Below are 25,078 nucleotides of genomic sequence, written 5' to 3' on the forward strand. Positions count from 1 at the left end.
GTTTCCGTGTTTTTTTTAAATATAAAAGTCTTTATTGCTGACTTATAAAAACAGTCTCTTGTCGACATTGAATGGTAGAACAATGTAAATCAAAAACACTTCACGAACACTGTTTCCCAATACTAAATACTACTATTATTTATATAAAATATTATTGATTGAATAGTAATATTTAATAAATGACAACAACAACCATCATAAAAGTTGCTAGGCAATTCAGTCAAAAGTACAAAGACAGTGCTCTGATATACAGCATTGAAATTACACAAAAATATAAATATAACTGCTTTTCTTTCTTGTTTAACTAGGATGTTTCCCTAAGTGTCCTTCAGATAAGCCATATCTGAATGAGACAACAATGAAGTGTGTTGCATCTTGTAACCCCTTACCTCTCACTGTCTTCTGTGAAGACAGTTGTAGTTCTACACCTCCTACAACAACAACAACATCAACTGAGACACCTACAACCACTTCCATTACTACAACCGCTACTGTAACAACAACATCTACAGAGACAGGAACAACACCACCTACAACAACAACAACATCAACGGAGACACCTACAACCACTTCCATTACTACAACAACATCTACAGAGACAGGAACAACACCACCTACAACTCCTACAACACCAACATCAACGGAGACACCTGCAACCACTTCCACTACTACAACAACATCTACAGAGACAGGAACAACACCCCCTACAACATCAACAGAGACACCTACAACTACTTCCATTACTACAACTACTACATCAACACCTACAACATATTGTAACGCCTACGGTTGTAGATGGTCAAACTGGTCAGACAACAGCTCACCCAGTAAAAAACCTAAAGGACTGGAAACCGAATCCATTGCTGCTTTGTTGGCTTCACAAAACAGAAACTGTCAGAAAGTAGAAAAAATTGAATGCAGAGCAGTGGATTATCCAAATGTGCCCTTGAACATGTTGCAGCAAACTGTGCATTGCAATGCATCCTATGGCCTGATGTGTTCAAATAACGAAAATGTAAACAGCTTGAGACCAATTTGTTTCAATTATGAAATACGTGTATGTTGCTGTCCTACACCCTCTTTCTCGACTACAACATCCACTGTAACAACAACATCTACAGAGACAGAAACAACAACTTCTACAACAACAACATCAACAGAGACACCTACAACCACTTCCATTACTACAACAACATCTACAGAGACAGAAACAACACCACTTTCAACTCCTACAACACCAACATCAACAGAGATACCTACAACTACTTCCATTACTGCAACTACTACATCAACACCTACAACATATTGTAACGCCTACAGTTGTAGATGGTCAAACTGGTCAGACAACAGCTCACCCAGTAAAAAACCTAAAGGACTGGAAACCGAATCCATTGCTGCTTTGTTGGCTTCACAAAACAGAAACTGTCAGAAAGTAGAAAAAATTGAATGCAGAGCAGTGGATTATGCAAATGTGCCCTTGAACATGTTGCAGCAAACTGTGCATTGCAATGCATCCTATGGCCTGATGTGTTCAAATAACGAAAATGTAAACAGCTTGAGACCAATTTGTTTCAATTATGAAATACGTGTATGTTGCTGTCCTACACCCTCTTTCTCGACTACAACATCCACTGTAACAACAACATCTACAGAGACAGAAACAACAACTTCTACAACAACAACATCAACGGAGACACCTACAACCACTTCCATTACTACAACAACATCTACAGAGACAGGAACAACACCACCTACAACACCAACATCAACAGAGACACCTACAACTACTTCCATTACTGCAACTACTACATCAACACCTACAACATATTGTAACGCCTACGGTTGTAGATGGTCAAACTGGTCAGACAACAGCTCACCCAGTAAAAAACCTAAAGGACTGGAAACCGAATCCATTGCTGCTTTGTTGGCTTCACAAAACAGAAACTGTCAGAAAGTAGAAAAAATTGAATGCAGAGCAGTGGATTATCCAAATGTGCCCTTGAACATGTTGCAGCAAACTGTGCATTGCAATGCATCCTATGGCCTGATGTGTTCAAATAACGAAAATGTAAACAGCTTGAGACCAATTTGTTTCAATTATGAAATACGTGTATGTTGCTGTCCTACACCCTCTTTCTCGACTACAACATCCACTGTAACAACAACATCTACAGAGTCAGAAACAACAACTTCTACAACAACAACATCAACGGAGACACCTACAACCACTTCCATTACTACAACAACATCTACAGAGACAGAAACAACACCACTTTCAACTCCTACAACACCAACATCAACAGAGATACCTACAACTACTTCCATTACTGCAACTACTACATCAACACCTACAACATATTGTAACGCCTACAGTTGTAGATGGTCAAACTGGTCAGACAACAGCTCACCCAGTAAAAAACCTAAAGGACTGGAAACCGAATCCATTGCTGCTTTGTTGGCTTCACAAAACAGAAACTGTCAGAAAGTAGAAAAAATTGAATGCAGAGCAGTGGATTATCCAAATGTGCCCTTGAACATGTTGCAGCAAACTGTGCATTGCAATGCATCCTATGGCCTGATGTGTTCAAATAACGAAAATGTAAACAGCTTGAGACCAATTTGTTTCAATTATGAAATACGTGTATGTTGCTGTCCTACACCCTCTTTCTCGACTACAACATCCACTGTAACAACAACATCTACAGAGACAGAAACAACAACTTCTACAACAACAACATCAACGGAGACACCTACAACCACTTCCGTTACTACAACAACATCTACAGAGACAGGAACAACACCACCTACAACACCAACATCAACAGAGACACCTACAACTACTTCCATTACTGCAACTACTACATCAACACCTACAACATATTGTAACGCCTACGGTTGTAGATGGTCAAACTGGTCAGACAACAGCTCACCCAGTAAAAAACCTAAAGGACTGGAAACCGAATCCATTGCTGCTTTGTTGGCTTCACAAAACAGAAACTGTCAGAAAGTAGAAAAAATTGAATGCAGAGCAGTGGATTATCCAAATGTGCCCTTGAACATGTTGCAGCAAACTGTGCATTGCAATGCATCCTATGGCCTGATGTGTTCAAATAACGAAAATGTAAACAGCTTGAGACCAATTTGTTTCAATTATGAAATACGTGTATGTTGCTGTCCTACACCCTCTTTCTCGACTACAACATCCACTGTAACAACAACATCTACAGAGACAGAAACAACAACTTCTACAACAACAACATCAACGGAGACACCTACAACCACTTCCATTACTACAACAACATCTACAGAGACAGGAACAACACCACCTACAACACCAACATCAACAGAGACACCTACAACTACTTCCATTACTGCAACTACTACATCAACACCTACAACATATTGTAACGCCTACGGTTGTAGATGGTCAAACTGGTCAGACAACAGCTCACCCAGTAAAAAACCTAAAGGACTGGAAACCGAATCCATTGCTGCTTTGTTGGCTTCACAAAACAGAAACTGTCAGAAAGTAGAAAAAATTGAATGCAGAGCAGTGGATTATCCAAATGTGCCCTTGAACATGTTGCAGCAAACTGTGCATTGCAATGCATCCTATGGCCTGATGTGTTCAAATAACGAAAATGTAAACAGCTTGAGACCAATTTGTTTCAATTATGAAATACGTGTATGTTGCTGTCCTACACCCTCTTTCTCGACTACAACATCCACTGTAACAACAACATCTACAGAGACAGAAACAACAACTTCTACAACAACAACATCAACGGAGACACCTACAACCACTTCCATTACTACAACAACATCTACAGAGACAGAAACAACACCACTTTCAACTCCTACAACACCAACATCAACAGAGATACCTACAACTACTTCCATTACTGCAACTACTACATCAACACCTACAACATATTGTAACGCCTACAGTTGTAGATGGTCAAACTGGTCAGACAACAGCTCACCCAGTAAAAAACCTAAAGGACTGGAAACCGAATCCATTGCTGCTTTGTTGGCTTCACAAAACAGAAACTGTCAGAAAGTAGAAAAAATTGAATGCAGAGCAGTGGATTATCCAAATGTGCCCTTGAACATGTTGCAGCAAACTGTGCATTGCAATGCATCCTATGGCCTGATGTGTTCAAATAACGAAAATGTAAACAGCTTGAGACCAATTTGTTTCAATTATGAAATACGTGTATGTTGCTGTCCTACACCCTCTTTCTCGACTACAACATCCACTGTAACAACAACATCTACAGAGACAGAAACAACAACTTCTACAACAACAACATCAACGGAGACACCTACAACCACTTCCGTTACTACAACAACATCTACAGAGACAGGAACAACACCACCTACAACACCAACATCAACAGAGACACCTACAACTACTTCCATTACTGCAACTACTACATCAACACCTACAACATATTGTAACGCCTACGGTTGTAGATGGTCAAACTGGTCAGACAACAGCTCACCCAGTAAAAAACCTAAAGGACTGGAAACCGAATCCATTGCTGCTTTGTTGGCTTCACAAAACAGAAACTGTCAGAAAGTAGAAAAAATTGAATGCAGAGCAGTGGATTATCCAAATGTGCCCTTGAACATGTTGCAGCAAACTGTGCATTGCAATGCATCCTATGGCCTGATGTGTTCAAATAACGAAAATGTAAACAGCTTGAGACCAATTTGTTTCAATTATGAAATACGTGTATGTTGCTGTCCTACACCCTCTTTCTTGACTACAACATCCACTGTAACAACAACATCTACAGAGACAGAAACAACAACTTCTACAACAACAACATCAACGGAGACACCTACAACCACTTCCATTACTACAACAACATCTACAGAGACAGAAACAACACCACTTTCAACTCCTACAACACCAACATCAACAGAGATACCTACAACTACTTCCACTACTACTACAACAACTACTACTACAACACCAACATCAACTGAGACACCTACAACCACTTCCATTACTACAACAGCTAATGTAACAACAACATCTACAGAGACAGAAACAACACATTCTACATCAACCAAGACACCTACAACCACTTCCACTACTACTACAACAACAACATCAACAGAGACACCTACAACCACTTCCATTACTACAACAGCTAATGTAACAACATTTACAGAGACAGAAACAACACCTACAACAACATCAACCAAGACACCTACAACCACTACCACTACTACAACAACAGAGACAGAAAGAACACCATCTACAACAACATCAACAGAGACACCTACAACCACTTCCATTACTACAACAGCTAATGAAACAACATTTACAATGACAGAAACAACACCTACAACAACATCAACCAAGACACCTACAACCACTACCACTACTACAACAACAACAGAGACAGAAAGAACACCGTCTACAACAACATCAACAGAGGCACCTACAACCACTTCCATTACTACAACAGCTAATGTAACAACATTTACAGAGACAGAAACAACACCTACAACAACATCAACAAAGACACCTACAACCACTACAACTACCACAACAACAGAGACAGAAAGAACACCGTCTACAACAACATCAACAGAGGCACCTACAACCACTTCCATTACTACAACAGCTAATGTAACAACATCTACAGAGACAGAAACAACACCTACAACAACATCAACAAAGACACCTACAACCACCACTACTACTACTACTACTACTACTACTACTACAGAGACAGAAAGAACACCATCTACTACAACAACAACAACAGAGACAGAAAGAACACCGTCTACAACAACATCAACAGAGGCACCTACAACCACTTCCATTACTACAACAGCTAATGTAACAACATCTACAGAGACAGAAACAACACCTACAACAACATCAACAAAGACACCTACAACCACCACTACTACTACTACTACTACTACTACTACTACAGAGACAGAAAGAACACCATCTACTACAACAACAACAACAACAGAGACAGAAAGAACACCGTCTACAACAACATCAACAGAGGCACCTACAACCACTTCCATTACTACAACAGCTAATGTAACAACATTTACAGAGACAGAAACAACACCTACAACAACATCAACCAAGACACCTACAACCACTACTACTACCACAACAACAGAGACAGAAAGAACACCATCTACAACAACATCAACAGAGGCACCTACAACCACTTCCATTACTACAACATCTAATGTAACAACATTTACAGAGACAGAAACAACACCTACAACAACATCAACCAAGACACCTACAACCACTACCACTACTACAACAACAACAGAGACAGAAAGAACACCATCTACAACAACATCAACAGAGACACCTACAACCACTACTACTACCACAACAACAGAGACAGAAAGAACACCGTCTACAACAACATCAACAGAGACACCTACAACCACTACTACTACCACAACAACAGAGACAGAAAGAACACCGTCTACAACAACATCAACAGAGACACCTACAACCACTACTACTACCACAACAACAGAGACAGAAAGAACACCGTCTACAACAACATCAACAGAGACACCTACAACCACTACTACTACCACAACAACAGAGACAGAAAGAACACCATCTACAACAACATCAACAGAGACACCTACAACCACTTCCATTACTACAACAGCTAATGTAACAACATTTACAGAGACAGAAACAACACCTACAACAACATCAACCAAGACACCTACAACCACTACCACTACTACAACAACAACAGAGACAGAAAGAACACCATCTACAACAACATCAACAGAGACACCTACAACCACTACTACTACCACAACAACAGAGACAGAAAGAACACCGTCTACAACAACATCAACAGAGACACCTACAACCACTACTACTACCACAACAACAGAGACAGAAAGAACACCGTCTACAACAACATCAACAGAGACACCTACAACCACTACTACTACCACAACAACAGAGACAGAAAGAACACCATCTACAACAACATCAACAGAGACACCTACAACCACTACTACTACCACAACAACAGAGACAGAAAGAACACCATCTACAACAACATCAACAGAGGCACCTACAACCACTTCCATTACTACAACAGCTAATGTAACAACATTTACAGAGACAGAAACAACACCTACAACAACAACATCAACCAAGACACCCACAACCACTACCACTACTACAACAACAGAGACAGAAAGAACACCATCTACAACAACATCAACAGAGACACCTACAACCTCTTCCATTACTACAACAGCTAATGTAACAACATCTACAGAGACAGAAACAACACCTACAACAACAACAAAGACACCTACAACCACTACTACTACTACTACTACTACTACTACTACTACTACAACAACAACAACAGAGACAGAAAGAACACCGTCTACAACAACATCAACAGAGACACCTACAACCACTTCCATTACTGCAACAGCTAATGTAACAACATTTACAGGGACAGAAACAACACCTACATCAACATCAACCAAGACACCTACAACCACTACTACTACCACAACAACAACAGAGACAGAAAGAACACCATCTACAACAACATCAACAGAGACACCTACAACCACTTCCATTACTACAACAGCTAATGTAACAACATTTACAGAGACAGAAACAACACCTACAACAACATCAACCAAGACACCCACAACCACTACCACTACTACAACAACAACAGAGACAGAAAGAACACCGTCTACAACAACATCAACAGAGACACCTACAACCTCTTCCATTACTACAACAGCTAATGTAACAACATTTACAGGGACAGAAACAACACCTACATCAACATCAACCAAGACACCTACAACCACTACTACTACCACAACAACAACAGAGACAGAAAGAACACCGTCTACAACAACATCAACAGAGACACCTACAACCACTTCCATTACTACAACAGCTAATGTAACAACATTTACAGAGACAGAAACAACACCTACAACAACATCAACCAAGACACCTACAACCACTACTACTACCACAACAACAACAGAGACAGAAAGAACACCGTCTACAACAACATCAACAGAGGCACCGACAACCACTTCCATTACTACAACAGCTAATGTAACAACATCTACAGAGACAGAAACAACACCTACAACAACATCAACAAAGACACCCACTACCAGTTCCAGTGCTACAACAACTACATCTACAGAAACAACACATTCTATAACTGTTTTAACAAAACCTACGGTATCAGAGATATCAACCATCTCCACTGCATGGACTACAGTAGCATCAACATCATCTACTGTTATTTCTTCAACCAAGTTCATTGTGCACACAGAGCCGCCACCCAGCTCCACAACACCTGGACCTCAGATAGTAAACACAACATCTACAGCTACCCCGTGTTCTCAAAAGGTATCCAAATCAGAAAAGAAATGCATATCATATACTATTGGGCTAAGTGTTGGCCTAACATTCGTTAGTTTTCTTAAAGTATCAATGATGCTTTCTACTGCCAGTATTTAGGATTTTAACACATTCCTAACCCTTTCCAGTGTGTAGCTCGTTTCACACTCTTTTGGGCTTTAGACATAAATGAGACCTGAAATCATGCCCTTTCTGAGGAACGTTCAGTAAACTTTTTTTTTTTTAAGTTTTATTAAGTTTATTTTTTTTAAGCCTTTATTAAGTTTATGAAGTTTTGTTGTTGTTTTTTTTTTTTAGTTGATATTTTAGTACACTTTTAACTGCATCTCAATCCCTATGCAGTGTGACCCAACTGATTCAATCATGCCTGACTGTGTCAATGGACTTTCACCTGAGAAAGTCTATTATAACAATGGCTGCTGTTCCAAGTATGAGTGTCCTTGTGAGTTTAAACTATATATTATTATTGTTAACCCTAATTGTATTTTAAATTACACACACACACACACACACACACACACACACACACACACACGTATATATATATATATATATATATATATATATATATATATATATATAGATAGATAGATAGATAGATAGATATTGGAAATTCATTGTATTTAACTAAAATCTTTTTCTAATACAAAAGGTAGATGCAACAGCTGGGGTGACCCTCATTACAAAACCTTTGATGGAGAATATTACACTTTCCAAGGAAACTGCACTTATGTTTTGTTCCAAGAAATCATTCCAAGATACAATATCAGTGTCCATGTTAAAAACTATTATTGTGATGTTAAAAACAATCTTGCGTGCCCCGAGTATGTGATTGTGAACTACAAATCCTATAAAATCAAGCTAACAAGCAACACTAATGTGGTCCAGGTAAGTGTCACGACTATTTCACACAAATCTGTTTAAAAACAAATATTATTAAATAATTTCATTTTCATCAAATCACAGAAAAGATCTTGCTCTAGTACCAACATTGTACTAAAATTATTTACCATAATCAAAAACGTAACAGGGAGACATAGTCATCATCATCCCTAAATATCTCTTGAGATTAGTTGGTTTCATGCACTTGGCAGCCAGTTGTTCACTGCATAAAATGCAATGGACTATATCATGTGAACCTATATTTAATCTAATTTTCTTTTACCTTGCAAATTTTTGCTCATGAATGACCAACCTTTATCAAAAATGAAGGTTACATAACATCCATGCTATCATTAGCCTTATTTGGAAAAGCATTTCTCCTATATTTTAAATGTGGTAAAATTGCTTAGTTTGCTTTCCTAATTGTGCATAATATGAATAGCTGCATTTCATAATCATTTGCTTTTAGTGCATTATTTAGCATTGTTTTTCTCTGCTGTCCACAACTGTCAAAATAGACTTTTGACATTGCACATTGCAAGATAACATAGTATTGTAGAGTATGATTTTCATTGTGACTCCAAAATGTCTTGTTTCCCACAGGTTTATGTTAACGATGTTGAGATGAAGCCAACAATCCAACTGGGAGATATAATCATCACCACTACTGACATTACAGTGCTTGTGAATGTATCTGATATTAAAGCTGAGATTTTAGTCGGTAATCTAGCTGTTTCTGTCAAACTCCCATTCTCTTACTTCCATGGTAATACTGAGGGACAATGTGGTGAGTACAGATCTGAGATCTCTTGGCATAAACTGACAATGATTAATACATTTGTTTTTTTTATATGTCTGTTGGGCCTTAACAAAGATCAGTATATCAAAACTTTGCCTGAATTTTTATTTGTACATTCAAACTGTCTGGTGACTTGATGTCTTTTATTAATTCAATTTACATTTTTAAGGGGTTTGTGACAATAACGCAGCAAATGACTGCAGACTCCCTAATGGAACAATTGACAAATCTTGTGAGAACATGGCACGATTTTGGATGCTACCCCCAGGATGCAATCCTACTCCTAATATACCGCCAAGCTCTCCATGTGAACCGGAAATGTACAAGGCCTGTGAACTCATCAAGGGCAAGTAAGGCAAAGTTAACACTTTAACCTTTCAATACCCAATAATAACTGCAATACTGCTCTGTTGCCCAACTTAGCGAGCTGCCTATGCAAGCATGACACTCAAGCTTCTGACCCAAAAACTGTTCCAAAAAGTAGATCATTATGCTGGACTTTTTGAATTAAAAAGCAACAACAAAAAACACCCTGACTGTTAACTTGTAGGCAGTAAGTATCTAGGCAGCTCACTAGGACTTGCAAAATGTATCCAACAAGTGACAATTTTTTATTTATTTTTGAAATAATCTGTAGTTTGTTTGTACCATTGCATTATTAAACTGTAATATACTTTACAAGTTTACAAGCCACCATTTTACAGAGTTTTAAAGGAACATTTCACCCAAACTGTTATTCCAAACCTGATTTTTTTTTTGTCATTTGTTGAACACAAAAAGTCATTTTTAAAAATGTCCTGAAAGCTCTTTTCCAAACAATTACTATTTAAAGTGAATTGTATCATACATTTTTAAGGACCACTACGAAATTTAGCTCCAGCCCTAATCATACACACTTGATCAAGCTAATGATGGTCTTTAGGATTAATTAAAAATTACAAGCAGGTGATTTTGATCAGGCTGGGAGCTAAACTGCAGGATAGTGGTCCAGAATTTTTACTTGTAGGTAAACTATCCCTTTAGGTATTTTATTTGTAGCTCTGAAAAAATAATTATTGCTGCTTTTAAAAGTCACAATTCTGCATTTTCTTCACAGATTATTTAATAATTGCCATAAGATCGTTCCATATCAAAACTATTATGATGCATGCAAATATGATGTGTGCACCCTTAAAAATAAATCTGTTGCATGTATCAGCCTGGAGGCCTATGCACAACAATGTGGCCTACAGTCCGTCTGTGTGGACTGGAAAAATTCAGCTGACCTTAAAGGGTTATGTGGTAAGACAGTAGAATTAACCCACCATTGCATATGATTTTATTATTCCACTTTAATACTCCTCAACTGTGGCAATGTTGATGGTAAACATACCTAATGCAGTTGCACCTTGCACTAAATTTATTCATTGTTGGTTTCCATAACAGAATACAAGTGCCCGAGTCACAAAGTGTACAAGGCATGTGGGCCTAAAATAGAAAAAACCTGCAGTACAAGGTAATGGTCTAATCTCTGGTCATGACATAACATTCTCTTTGTGTAGAGTAAATGTTATATTGAATGCTCCAGATATTATGCTATGTAACAGTCTTCTATTGCGTATCTCTTAAATACCAGATACAATGATGAGTTTGTGCAGAACGATTGCCAAAACAAAAATTGTCAAAAAACATTCATGGAAGGTTGTTTCTGTCCTGACAACACATATCTAGTTAGTTCAACGATAGATAAATGTACACGTAACTGCGGTAAGAAATGTTACTTTGTTTACTGTCTTTGTTAGATACAGTGGTGTGAAAAAGTGATTTTTTATTTTGCATGTTTTTCACACTTTAATGTTTCAGATCGTCAAACAAATTTAAATATTAATCAAAGATAACACAAGTAAACACAACATGCAGTTTTTAAATAAAGGGGGAAAAAATCCAAACCCACATGGCCCTGAGCAGGGACGTGCAGAGACCTTTAAAGGGGCAGGTGCTCAAAGTATAAAAAGGGCATCTGAAACAAGGCATTACAGAGCCCCTAGGGTCCATCACCTCATTGTAGGCATCCAGTTACTTATGTAACAAGTAACAATGCCATTAATAAGACAAATTATGCATTATTTGAAGTTTAAATTGCGTTTCAGGACTCAAACAACAGAATGAGTAATATTTTTTTCACTTTGTATTGTATTGTATTGTAAGATTGTAGACAACAGGCTTTACTGCAGAGTATAGAAATAAAACAAACATATTAAGGAAGGAATTTTATTTCACTATTTAAAATATTTTAAACATCAATTTAAGGCAAATTGTGACCCTTTTTAAGAGCCGCAGAAGTAAAATGAATAGTATGATTAGGATTTGACAATGTACGGTAGAATATTAAGGCATAAAATGGCATGGTTTATAATTCAGATACAGGTTCACACAAAACAAAACAAAATATCTTATTCAATGGAATTTTAGCCTTTATACCATTAAAAGGGATAAATCGAGTTTATCATTTATTATATTTAAAACATAAATATTACTGTCTTACTGTCTTACTACTGTCTTAGATTTTTAGAAGGCACATTAACTCCTTTCACATTTACAACTCTGTGTTTGCTGCAAAACAACGTAGGTCGATAATTGCAATAATTTGACCATAAAGAGCTGAAAAAATGTGGAAAAGAAAAAGTCATTCTCTGTCACAAGGGGGCGCTTTAAGAGCGCTGAAATATTAAGGTTTCCCTAGTAACGGCTGTATACAAATCAGCATTAACGCTGTTTATTAAATGACAACGACACGTTTCTGAGGACAGTCAGTTCCCTTCAGATACATTCATATAAAGACATCAGTGCCGCGTTTTGACTTTGAAACCTACAGCATGCATATTTATTCATGACAACTTTTTATGGCCTTAAATTTGATACAACTAAATTGAGGAGTTTTTAGGACCTGCAGGTGCCCTCTGACAGAAGGGCACTTTGGGCATCTGAGCAAAAGGGGCGGGTGCTCGAGCACCCTACGCCCCCCCCCCCCCCGCCCCCCCCCGCACGTGCCTGGCCCTGAGGCTCCGTCCACACGAAGCCGGTGCGTTCCCTACCCGATCTTTTTTTTTCCTCGTTCTAAAAAAAATTCCATAAACATGAAACCACTAAACACGGTGTAGTATATATGCCAGAGCAGTGTGGGGTGCTGTAATTCTATAGAGATTCCATAGAGATACGCTATACATGGAGAAGAAGAATTTGAGCATGCGCATAACCTTGCGCGCTGTATACGAACTTAGTGGAAGAAGACGAAGATGCGAACATTATCGCTTGTTGCTCATAACAGTTGCATAGAAGCAATAGATTTTGCTGCAATAAAGCTAGTAGGCTTTAGGGGTGGGAATCTTCAGGCACTTCACGATCCGATCCGATTCCGATTCTGGGAGTCACGATCCGATTCCAAAACGATTCTTGATCTACAATTTTTCCCCAATTAATTCTTCTGCTGTGCAAATACAACTTTACAATTTTAAAAACATGTAAAATTGCAGTTTCTATGCTTTTTGTTTATAGTTGGAATCTCTGTAAAAGTAGGTGTGTCAATCTTCACCGGTTTCAAGATTCAAGTTAATTACTGTTTTCATTAACAACTAAATTTTACGATGAACACATTCTCAGTTTTCAATAGTACTGCACATGTGTACATTTTCATATTTGTTTTATATCAAATTTAATTTGGGCCAACTTTATTTTTTTAATTATGTAAGCAAGGTACTTTTTAAAACAATTAGGCCTACTTATTTAAAATAAGTTTTCTTCAGGTATCCGAAAGTTTACAGACAATAGTTTTTCTTTTTTCCTCAGCATTACTGCCATTTTATTATTACTGATGAGATCATAGACAGGCAGCTTTAACAGGCTGCATTCAAACTAATGCACAGCAGTGGCGAGAGGTGACACTTTTATTTACCAGGTATGCTGAGTGCTAAAACCACCAGTAATACCAATAATATCTTTACATTATTTAGACACCAATAAAATCAGAGACGAAATCATATTTTAATATTTCCTCTTTTTCCTGTTTATTATTATTTTTAAAAATATATATATACATTTTATATAGGCTATTTTTTTCTGTGGACTTTAAACTTTTGAATTGTTGAGATATACATATACATATACATATTATATATAATATACAAAAATACAATACATTTTTGGCAATCAGGATCTGGCAGCAACAGCGCGTTTTTCCGCTTGGGCGAGCGCTTCTCGGACAGCTTACCCCGCGAATGAAATCACGCGCATGACAGCAAAACAGAATGCGCATCAATTCTGAGGAGTCAAGGAAGATGCGGAGAATCTGCTTGCCCAGAAGATTCAAATAAGGGATTCATTTATAAGCATGTTTATATTATTTAACACGTGAACGCATTCTCTCTGACAGCCTGAGTATGCAGGGCATTAGCAGCTTACTGTATATGGACGGAACGCCAATGATGCACAGATCTATTACAATATATCAGATGTTTTGTCCTGCTCTGAAAACATAACTGACTGTATGTACAGTTTCGTTTGAAACTATTCCAAAATTCAAGTGCATTTAACCGCATCCACAATCGAGCTTTAGGACGAACAAACACAAAGCGCACGTGAGTCTGTCAGTGCAACAGTTTCTTGCATTCCAGACGGCAGAAATGAACGCATATCTAAAGTAAAACACGACGGATGGAAGCACACTGTCAAGCATTATGCGCACGTGTCTCACAGTGCAAATTCTGTGCGCTGTAGCCAGCCGCGTCTCTAGCGCGCACGTGCCATATGCAGAAAAAAAAAAACAAGCTCAGAATCGATTCTGAAATATTAGGAATCGATTCAGAATCGCTGAAGAGAGAATCGCGATGCATCGATGCATCGATTTTTTCACCCACCCCTAGTAGGCTTAGTAGCAACACAAACACAATCATGTAGTCTGCCATTATTGTTGTTGCTGTTACGTGTGACGCAGCCGACACGTGATGTGATGACATCATCGTTTCACAAAATATACGTATTGGCTGTACACACGAAACCGCGAGGGTGTCGTTTTCAGATTTATCCACTTTGGGACCCGGTTTCAAAAAATAGCGGATTCAGTCTCCTAAAACGCCAGATCCATGTGGACGAAACGCCAATACGATAAAAAATTTATACGTATACAGCGAAACGCGTCTCCGTGTGGACAGGCCCTGAGTTCAATTTCTCTAGCCACATCCAGGTCTGATAACTACCACACCTTTTCGCTATCAAGAAATCACTTAAATAGGACCTGTCTGACAAAATGAAGTAAACCAAAAGATCCTCAAAAGCTACACATCATGTTGAGATCCAAAGAAATTCAGGAACAAATGAGAAAGAAAGTAATTGAGATCAGTCAGTCTGGAAAAGGTTATAAAGCCATTTCTAAAGCTTTGGGACTCCAGCGAACCACAGTGAGAGCCATTATCCACAAATGACGAAAACATGGAACAGTGGTGAACCTTCCCAGGAGTGGCCGGCTGACCAAAATTACGCCAAGAGTGCAGCGACGACTCATCCAAGAGGTCACAAAAGACCCCACAACAACATCTAAAGAACTGCAGGCCTCTCTTGCCTCAGTTAAGGTCAGTGTTCATGACACCACCATAAGAAAGAGACTTGGCAAAAATGGCCTGCATGGCAGAGTTCCAAGACGAAAACCACTGCTGAGCTAAAAGAACATAAAGGCTCATCTCAGTTTTGCCAGAAAACATCTTGATGGAACTTTTTGGAAGGTGTGTGTCCCATTACATCTGGCGTAAAAGTAACACAGCATTTCAGAAAAAGAACATCATACCAACAGTAAAATGTGGTGGTAGTGTGATGGTCTGGGGCTGTTTTGATGCTTCTGGACCTGGAAGACTTGCTGTGCTGAATGGAACCATGAATTCTGCTGTCTACCAAAAAATCCTGCAGGACAATGTCCGTCCATCTGTTCGTAACCTCAAGCTATAGCAAACTTGGGTTCTGCAGCAGGACAATGATCCAAAACACACCAGCAAATCCACCTCTGAATGGCTGAAGAAAAACAAAATGAAGACTTTGGAGTGGCCTAGTCAAAGTCCTGACCTGAATCCTGTTGAGATGCTGTGGCATGACCTTAAAAAGGCGGTTCATGCTCGAAACCCTCCAATGTGGCTGAATTACAACAATTCTGTCAAGATGAGTGGGCCAAAATTCATGCACAGCGCTGTAACCGACTCATTGCAAGTTATCGCAAAAACTTGCAGTTGTTGCTGCTAAGGGTTGCCCAACTAGTTATTAAGTTTAGGGGGCAAACACTATTTCACACAGGGCCATGTGGGTATGGTTTTTGTTTTCAATTCACAAATAAAAAACTTAATGCAAAAACTGCACATTGTGTTTACTTGTGTTATCTTTGATTAATATTTAAATTTGTTTGATGATCTGAAACATTAAAGTGTGACAAACATGCAAAAAAAAATAAAGTCAGGAAGGGGGCCAACACTTTAAAATGTAAATGCTCTGTTGCTGTACTTTTGTTGATTTTGTATCAATCCCTTCTTGTAGATTGCATGGGCCCTGATGGATTACCTGTACCGGTAGGGCTCTATTTTGAATGATATTTTCCATCAAAAGCAACATGAAATGTACCATGTACGATTGTGGTTTTTGTAACTTCTTTGATTAGTAAATGGGGTCCTGCTCAATGGTAGGAACATGCAGGCTTGTGTTCAAAAACAAAACTAACTAGCATTAACAAACTGTCACTAATGATCTTCTTCTTTTTTAGCCTGGACAAACATGGATCTTTAACTGTACAATGTACCACTGCTCCAATGAGAGCTTTGGTATTGTAAAAGAGCCTATTATGTGTCCTACCATAAAACCTTGCGGCCATGAATACAAAAGAACAATTGAAAACTGCTGTCCAACCTGTGGTTAGTGAAAATGAAAAAAAGTTTTAGTAATTATAATTGAGTGTATCAAACTTGGCACGTCATAATAAAGAAGATAAACAAAACAAAAATGACTAATCTAGTTTGAGACAACCTTGTATTTGACCATTTAGAATTTGTTCCACTTTTCAACAAAAGAAAATAAAGCAAAATGCGTTCTCTACCCATTTAGTGTGTGATTCCAGCCTGTGTCTTCAGAAGAAATGTAATGTGGGCTTTGAGTTAGCAGCTACTCCGACCAACAATAGTTGCTGTCCACCCTGTGGTAAGTCTCAGATATATACTTTCCTTCGTCTTCATTTAGACCAGTAGTATGAGTGACAGTTCACATATCATTGCTGTTACAAACTTGCAAATTTTATTTTTTTATATTTTATGTTTAAAGGAGTCATCGGATGCCCATTTTCCACAAGTTGATATGGTTCATTAGGGTCTTAATGAAAAGTCTGTAACATACTTAGGTTCGAATTTCTCAATGGTAGTGTAAAACAGCATCCTTTTACCTTGTCAAAAATAGCTCTGTTCACTGTCCCTTTAAATGCTAATTAGCTGTGCTCACCCCACCCCTCTCTTCTGTAGAGTGACAAGCAGTTCTCTAAGAGTCTGTAAACTTTAGCTGCATTCTAGTATGAAGTTCAGATCATTTTATCGACTCAGACCTTTAAGTTTGACCCCTTGACCCCAGCTCACTCAGGGCTAAAACACCAGTGTCAGCCAACAGACGTGCAAAGAGCCTGTGCAAAAGTTTGTCTGTGAATGGCTTGATCTGAGAAAGTGGTTGTGATTTATGGGGATTTAAAAAAAAAAGTGGGTGGATTTTTAGCACGGATTTTTATAACACACGTTTCAGTTTAAACAATGCATCTGATGACCTCTTTAAAAATGGATTTACTGAATTCAATTAGTAAGCAGTTTCTAAAATTTCTAAAAACTTTTTTTTTTTTTTTCTGACCAGTGCGCAAACCAGTCTGTGTGTACAATGACACTGAGTACAAGGTGAGATTTTTAAAATGACACTAAGGCAGACACCACTGTTTGCATTTTATCAGCTTTGGTCTTTTATTTATTAATTTATTTACTTATTTTGGTCATTGAAAAAAAATTCATGGGGGTTGGCTTGTTGGCTTGGTTCACATTCCTAACTTGGTTTTTCCTCTTTAGATTGGAGATAAAATCCCTGCGGATCCTTGTGAGGAATGTTACTGTGAAATGAATAAAACGACTCAACTGCCTAATGTGAAATGTGGTACTAAAGTCTGTGCATTATGCCCTCAGGTAATATTTACAATTTTAGTTTGGAAGCTTTATATTATAAAGTCCAACCGTATATAAACAAGTCGCTGTACATCGAACATTTTGCTATACTGTCTGCATAACCTCTCTCAAGTAGATTCTGTTGTTTATACCTTCTCATTTAGTCTAATTCAAATGTCCTATACCTCTTTACGCACCTTTCACAGGAGTATTGCTATATTATAAAACTACATTTTATAATAGTAATATGTATTATAGGCAGCTATGTGTAATGTGATAATGCTTAACATTTGAAACTATAGCAACTAATACATGCATTACACATCTTGTCTTAGATTTAAGACAAGTTGAAGGTCAAAAGAAGTAAATTATTAAAACTAGAACTTGTTTTGGCACTTCAAGGGGTTTGAATCTGTAAATCAAACTGGAGAGTGCTGTGGATCATGTGAACAACGTGTCTGTATTTATGATGCACCAGACAACACCAGACATTTTCTCAAGGTATTTTTGAAAATATTCCTATGCTTTTCTTCGATCTTTGAGTTGACTAGACAACAAATCTGCTCTATTCTTCAGTCCTCATATAGTCTGTATGTCTTTTTGTATAGGATCAAGAGGGGTACAAGTTTAGATGTACGACTGCTACCTGCCATAAAACCAATGGCACGTTTGTGATAATGGAGATCATTAAAAATTGCCCTGAATTGAATCCAGATGATTGTGAGCCGGTGAGTCCTAACTTCAACTCCACACTGCTTAAGTATGGATATGTGACTTTGACATATTATAGTTTTTCACTATTTAATTATGTACATTTACATTTAAATATATTTTAAAATGTATTTTATTCTTGTGATTTCAAAGCTAAATATTTAGCATCATTACTCCAGTCACATGATCCTTCAGAAACCATTCTAATATTCTAAAAAACATTTACTATTATGTTGAAAACAGCTGAGTAGAATTTTTTTCAAGTTTCTGTGATTAATAGAAAGTTCAGAAGAACAGCATTTATCTGAAATAGAAAACTTTTGTAAGATTATCAATGTCTTATCATCAGTTTAAAGCATCCTTGCGAAGTAAAAGTATTATTTTCCATAATTTCTTTAAAGAATTTCTATTCATCAAACTATTTTTCAATCCTGAAAAAATAGACTCAACTTCAAATCAAATTATTGATAATATTATAAATAAAAAAATGTTTCTTAAACAGCAAATCAGCATATTAGAATCATTTCTAAAGGATCATGTGACACTGAAGACTGGAGAAATGATGCTGAAAATTTAGCTTCAATCACAGGAATAAATCGCATTTAAATTGCATTTTAAAATATATTCAGAAAGAACAGTTCTTTTAAATAGTAAAAATATTTTACAATATTACTGCTTTTGCTGTATTTTGGATCAAATAAATGCAGGCTCAGTGAGCAGAAAAAACGTTTGACTGGTAGTGTACTTTTAGTCTGAAAACGTGCAAACGTGAAAACTGGATAAAAGTTTTGAGAGAGATTTTGATAAATGTGTGAATGTTTTCTTTTCTCTTATTTGTCTTTACAGGGAACATTAAGATTTGACATAGATGGATGTTGCCAGATCTGTAAGATATTCTTTATACAAAAAATCCTGACGCACATTTTATTTTTTAAATGTTAAAATGCTTTTGTCCACCTGTATTGTTTATGTAGATAATTTAACAGATGTGCATGTGTTGTTCTTGAGAGTCTTACCTGCCTCTATTGTGTCAGGTAAGTCCAGGAACTGTGTTCTTGAGAAGAATGTCACCCATCTGCATGTTGATGGTTGCACTTCCATCGAGACTGTCGAAGTTACATCCTGCACTGGCCGTTGTGACTCCAAATCAATGTGAGAATATGAGCACACCTATTGATCACAAACTTAATAACTAACTAACTTTAGGAAATGTGGATGGAAGATTTGAAGCATTCAAAACTTGCTACTTTTTATGCTACTGTTTGTTTATGTTCTGTTCTATAATAGGTTATCTAACATATCCAACAGTTCCCACAACAAAAAGAAACAATAGTTTCAAACCATAATGCTAAACCTTTCACACCAGCTACTGTAAGCAAGTCTCCAAACAAAAGTGAACTTAGCCCTGGGGAAATCTCTAAGCTTCATATGTTAGAAATAGCTGTTTGGTTTGATATTGTGTCATCTATCCAAATTAATTTAATATATTTTTAAGTGCACCTTAGGCACCCAAACCTTTCTGGGTACACTATATCAGGATGCACTCATAATATCATTTCCAACTATTCTACACTCATCTAACTGGTGTTTTCTTGGAAACCTGCATAGGTATTCAATGAACACAAAGTCCATGACGCACAGCTGCTTCTGTTGCCAGGAGGAGAATGTCAGCCATCGAAACGTGACGCTAAAGTGTGCCGACAAAAGCGAGATTGTTCGTGACTACATGTATGTAGAGAGCTGCAAATGCAAAAAGTGTGCAGGCTAAAAGACCCTGCTTCAACTTGACTACTGCTGATTTAAACATGACTCAATGTCACGTTACAAAACAACCATTTTCAAAAATATAACTGAGAATGATTTAAGCTGATTACTGCAGTTCTTTAATAGCTATAATTATTTGAGCAAATATCGAACCATTAATTTTTTCTTTGAGGTTTAATCTATGGTAACTCTAAGCATAATCTATCTCTCGAAGGGGATTCCGGTCATTTCTTTCATTCTGTACAATGTTTGGTAATGCATGATATTAATGTTGTACTTTTCCTTTCAATTGAATGAATTCGAATCAATAAAGCATAATACAAAGCATCAATTACAATCTTCTGGATTTTTTTTTTCTTTTCTTTTTTGAGTACCCAGAAATGCATTCATATTGAGTCTTGCACTGAGAACATTTTTAAGTTTGTTTGTTGATGGTGTGTAAATATGTACAGTGCCCTCCACTAATATTGGCACCCTTGGTAAATATGAGCATAGGTGGATGTGAAAATAAATCTGCATCATTTATCCTTTTGATCTTTCATTCAAAAAAATCACAAAATTCTAACCTGTCATTAAGATAAAACAATAGAACCTGGAGGAGGGATCTCATTATGAAATGTTTTTCTCTAGTTTGCGTTGGCCACTATTATTGGCACCCAATTATTGCAACATCCTTTTCCCAAGATAACAGCTCTTGAGTTTTCTCCAACAACGTCTAAATGAGTTTAGAGAACACCTGACAAGAGATCAGAGACCATTCCTTCACACAGAATCTCTCTAGATTCTCCAGAATCTCTTCCCAGCTACATGTTGGTGCTTCTTCTCTTCAGTTTCTACAGGGTTCAGGTAAGCGAACTGGGACGACCATGGTAGAAGCTTCATTCTGTGCTCAGTGATACAATTTTGTGTTGATTTTGATGTTTTTCTAGGATCATCATTCTGCTGGAAGATGCAACCACAGTCCATTATAAGATTTCCAAAAGATGCAGTCAAGTTTTTTTTTTATTTTATCTGCTGGTATTTGATAGAATCCATGAAGCCATGTATCTAAACAAGATGCCCAGGAAAAATACGCCCACAACATTAAAGACAAAGCAGTATTTTTAACCGTGGGCATGGGGGCACTTTTTTAACCTTTTATGCACCAAATCCATCTGGAGGGTTAGCTGCCAAAAAGCTCATTTTTAGTTTCATCTGATTATAGAAGCCAGTCCTGTTTGAAGTTCCAATCATGTCTGGCAACTGAATATGCTGGAGTTTGTTTTTGGATGAGCCAGGAGGATTTTACTTTAAACCCTCTGGAACAATATGTGGTGATGTAGGGGCTGTTTGATCATTTTATTTTAGGCTTTCTGACCCCAAGACTCAACAATATTCTGCAATTCTCCATCTGTGATCCTTGGAGAGTTTTTGGCCACTCAAGCTCTCCTCCTTATCATGCATTAGGATGAAATAGACACACATCCTCTTCCAGGCAGATTTGTAACATCTTTAGTTGATTGGAACTTGTTAATTATTGCCCTGATGGTGGAAATGGGGATTTTCAATGCTTTAGCTCTTTTCCTACAGCCACTTTCTATTTTGTGAAGCTCATCAAGTGTTCTGCACAGAACTAAATTCTTTGGTTTTACTCCTTGTGATGGATGATTAAGTGAATTTGGCCTTTTTTGTTCCTCATATTTATAATCCTAAAACAAAAAAATCACACCTAGACAATTTTATACACCCAGCCACCCTGATGTGCTAAAATATATATATATATATATATATATATTAATGGGAATATACATATTTACCAAGGGTGCGAATAACAGTGGAGGGCACTGTAAACCTTTCAAAAAATATAGTTTTTTTTAAAGAAGCTCTTATGCTCACCAAGGCTGATTTGTGTTTGGTCAAAAAATACAGTACAAATAGTACTATTATAAAGAATATTATCCTACTGTTCAAAAGACCAGTGTATTGGTTTGGTAATACAAAAAACACTTAATGTAATAATTGTAATGGCCATGTGACGTATCTAAGATCTTAGATACCAGACATCATTTAAGTACTTTTTCTTTGCTTGTAATCTACATCTAAGTCTGTCTATCTATCTAATGTGTAACAGGCAGTCTGCTAAATCTAAAAACTCTTGTCAAGACAACTACAGATAATTATTATTTAGCAATTATAAAACATTTATTATTTACCTTATATAAAACATTTGAAAAAGTTGTTATGCATGTTTGTGTAAGCTATTTAGCCATATATGAGAGCCAGGTGGCCAGCTTGACTCCGATCATGCATTAAAAAATAAAAAGGGAAGCACAGGAGATGGAATAGAAGGAAAGAATAAGGTGTATTTGGCATGCAAAGCTCCTTAAAGAAGTAGTTTACTGCCAGAATGAAAATTTCCTGATAATTTACTCAACCCCATGTCATCCAAGATGTTCATGTTTTTCTTCAGTTGCGAAGATATTAAATTAAATTTACTCCATATAGTGATCTTTAATGGTGGCCAATGGGTTGAAGGTCCAAGTTGCAGTTTCAGTGCAGCTTCAAAGGGCTCTACACAATCCCAGCCAAGGAATAAGGGTCTTATTAAATCTACCGAATAATCGGCCATTTTCTAAAAAAATTAAATAAGGACTACTAGCTCAACTTGCATTTGCTCTGCGATGCACATGCGCATCTTCACACATTGCGTAATCACGTTGGAAAGGTCACGCGTGGTTAGTTCTTCATCTGTGCATTGTGGTTCAAAAAGATAGGGCAGGGCAAAAAAACTCTTATTATTAATCTTATTTTCTCTTCCAAATTCAAAATCGTTCGCCGGCATTGATCGTTTTCCCTTATTCTGTAAAGGCCTTTTGACTTTCTTTGCATATTCGCTTTGTAAACGCTGGGTTGGTACTTACGCCTACTACGTCACTCGTTCAGTCCACTGGAGGCGAGTTTAAGAACCCATGTGCAGTTTATTAAAAAGTGATCAAACAATAAACAAAGACTTAAAACTGACTTGACTTGACATGAACAGACTTGACTTAAACAAAAACAAGAACTCACCAACAGAGCTCACAGGGACAATACTTGACAAGAGACAATGGCAACATGAGGGCTATAAATACCAAACAATACAGATCACATGACACAAACCAAACTATGAGAACCAAGACACATGACTGAAACATCCAACCTAAACACGAAACAAAACCCAGCGTGATACACGCATGTGTGTTTACGTAATGCATGAGGTCGAGCTAGTGCAAGATGAGCATTTGTGGTTCAAATGTACATACATTTTAATTTTTATTTGAAGTTGACAGATCGTTTCGCCAGATAAGACCCTTATTCCTCAGCTAGGATTAAGTAGAGCTCTTTGAAGCTGCACTGAAACTGCAATTTGGACCTTCAACCCATTGGCCAACATTGAAGTCCACTATGTGGAGGAAATCCTGGAATGTTTTTCTTAAAATCTTTAACTTCTTTTCGACTAAAGAAGGACAGACATGAACATGGGGGTAAGTAAATTATCAGAAAAATTTCATTCCGAAAGTGAACTACTCCTTTAAAATCATGACAGCTCATTGAAAATTCTTGAATACGTATGCGTCTGGGACCTTTGGTCACCTAGAGAGTGTAAATTAAAGAAAAAACAGACTAACAGGTGGAAGTCCCCAATTAAAATGAAGTAAAAGTAATAAATAAATGTGGAAAGTACCAGGATTAACACACCTAAAGATGGTCTGTACGCTCATTGGACAGTGCCTGATTACAAAATTGTTTCTTCCAATATAGTCTTACTTTGTCTTCTCAAACCAAGACTTATTGCATGACTTAGAAGATTTTCTCCACTACATAAATACTATGACATTTGCCTAAAATTGTGCATCCCAAAATTGTTTGTTCAGATGAGAGTTTTGAACAAGTACTTAAATATCTAAGTAAGATCAACAAAACAGCTTTTGAAAGAAATGTTTCTTCAATTTACGCAATATAACAAACTGACTCCTGCTAAAACAAATCTTTGTTCAGGCTGCTTTTTTACATTTGGTAGAAGAACTTATTTAAAGTTGAACTTTTGTCAAGTTAAGTCTTTGTTCTGAACTATATTCTTTGGTAAAGCAAAAACAGACAAAATATTATCTTAAATGATAATGCTTTGATAATAAATAGTGGTACAACAAATGCAAATAAATGTATCCTGCTAACCCAGAACAACAATTAGCTAAGTAGATATTAGTTTAACTTTGCATTATACTGTGCAATTTCTCTAGAAAATAGTTGCCTCCCCACTGTCAA

At 37.2% G+C, this 25,078-nt stretch overlaps 1 protein-coding gene across 1 annotated transcript in view; it reads left to right on the top strand.

The window, feature by feature from the left end:
• The window catches only part of LOC141301324 (uncharacterized), a 56,061-nt gene extending 34,296 nt beyond the window's left edge, over positions 1–21,765 (top strand). The window contains exons 26-46 of the mRNA XM_073831571.1: positions 309–2,976; positions 3,228–3,404; positions 3,949–8,434; positions 8,756–8,888; positions 9,099–9,334; positions 9,932–10,115; positions 10,297–10,477; positions 11,224–11,408; positions 11,553–11,622; positions 11,743–11,873; positions 16,677–16,708; positions 16,900–17,047; positions 17,238–17,330; positions 18,021–18,061; positions 18,227–18,340; positions 18,928–19,047; positions 19,877–19,916; positions 20,065–20,182; positions 20,639–20,758; positions 21,625–21,640; positions 21,724–21,765. Coding sequence (XP_073687672.1) covers positions 309–2,976; positions 3,228–3,404; positions 3,949–8,434; positions 8,756–8,888; positions 9,099–9,334; positions 9,932–10,115; positions 10,297–10,477; positions 11,224–11,408; positions 11,553–11,622; positions 11,743–11,873; positions 16,677–16,708; positions 16,900–17,047; positions 17,238–17,330; positions 18,021–18,061; positions 18,227–18,340; positions 18,928–19,047; positions 19,877–19,916; positions 20,065–20,182; positions 20,639–20,758; positions 21,625–21,640; positions 21,724–21,765 — 9,335 coding nt within the window. The remainder of the gene's footprint in view (positions 1–308; positions 2,977–3,227; positions 3,405–3,948; positions 8,435–8,755; positions 8,889–9,098; positions 9,335–9,931; positions 10,116–10,296; positions 10,478–11,223; positions 11,409–11,552; positions 11,623–11,742; positions 11,874–16,676; positions 16,709–16,899; positions 17,048–17,237; positions 17,331–18,020; positions 18,062–18,226; positions 18,341–18,927; positions 19,048–19,876; positions 19,917–20,064; positions 20,183–20,638; positions 20,759–21,624; positions 21,641–21,723) is intronic.
• Positions 21,766–25,078: the final 3,313 nt, after the last annotated feature.

The sequence above is a fragment of the Garra rufa genome, chromosome 25 (assembly GCF_049309525.1).
Source record: "Garra rufa chromosome 25, GarRuf1.0, whole genome shotgun sequence".
Classification (NCBI taxonomy): Eukaryota; Metazoa; Chordata; class Actinopteri; order Cypriniformes; family Cyprinidae; genus Garra; species Garra rufa.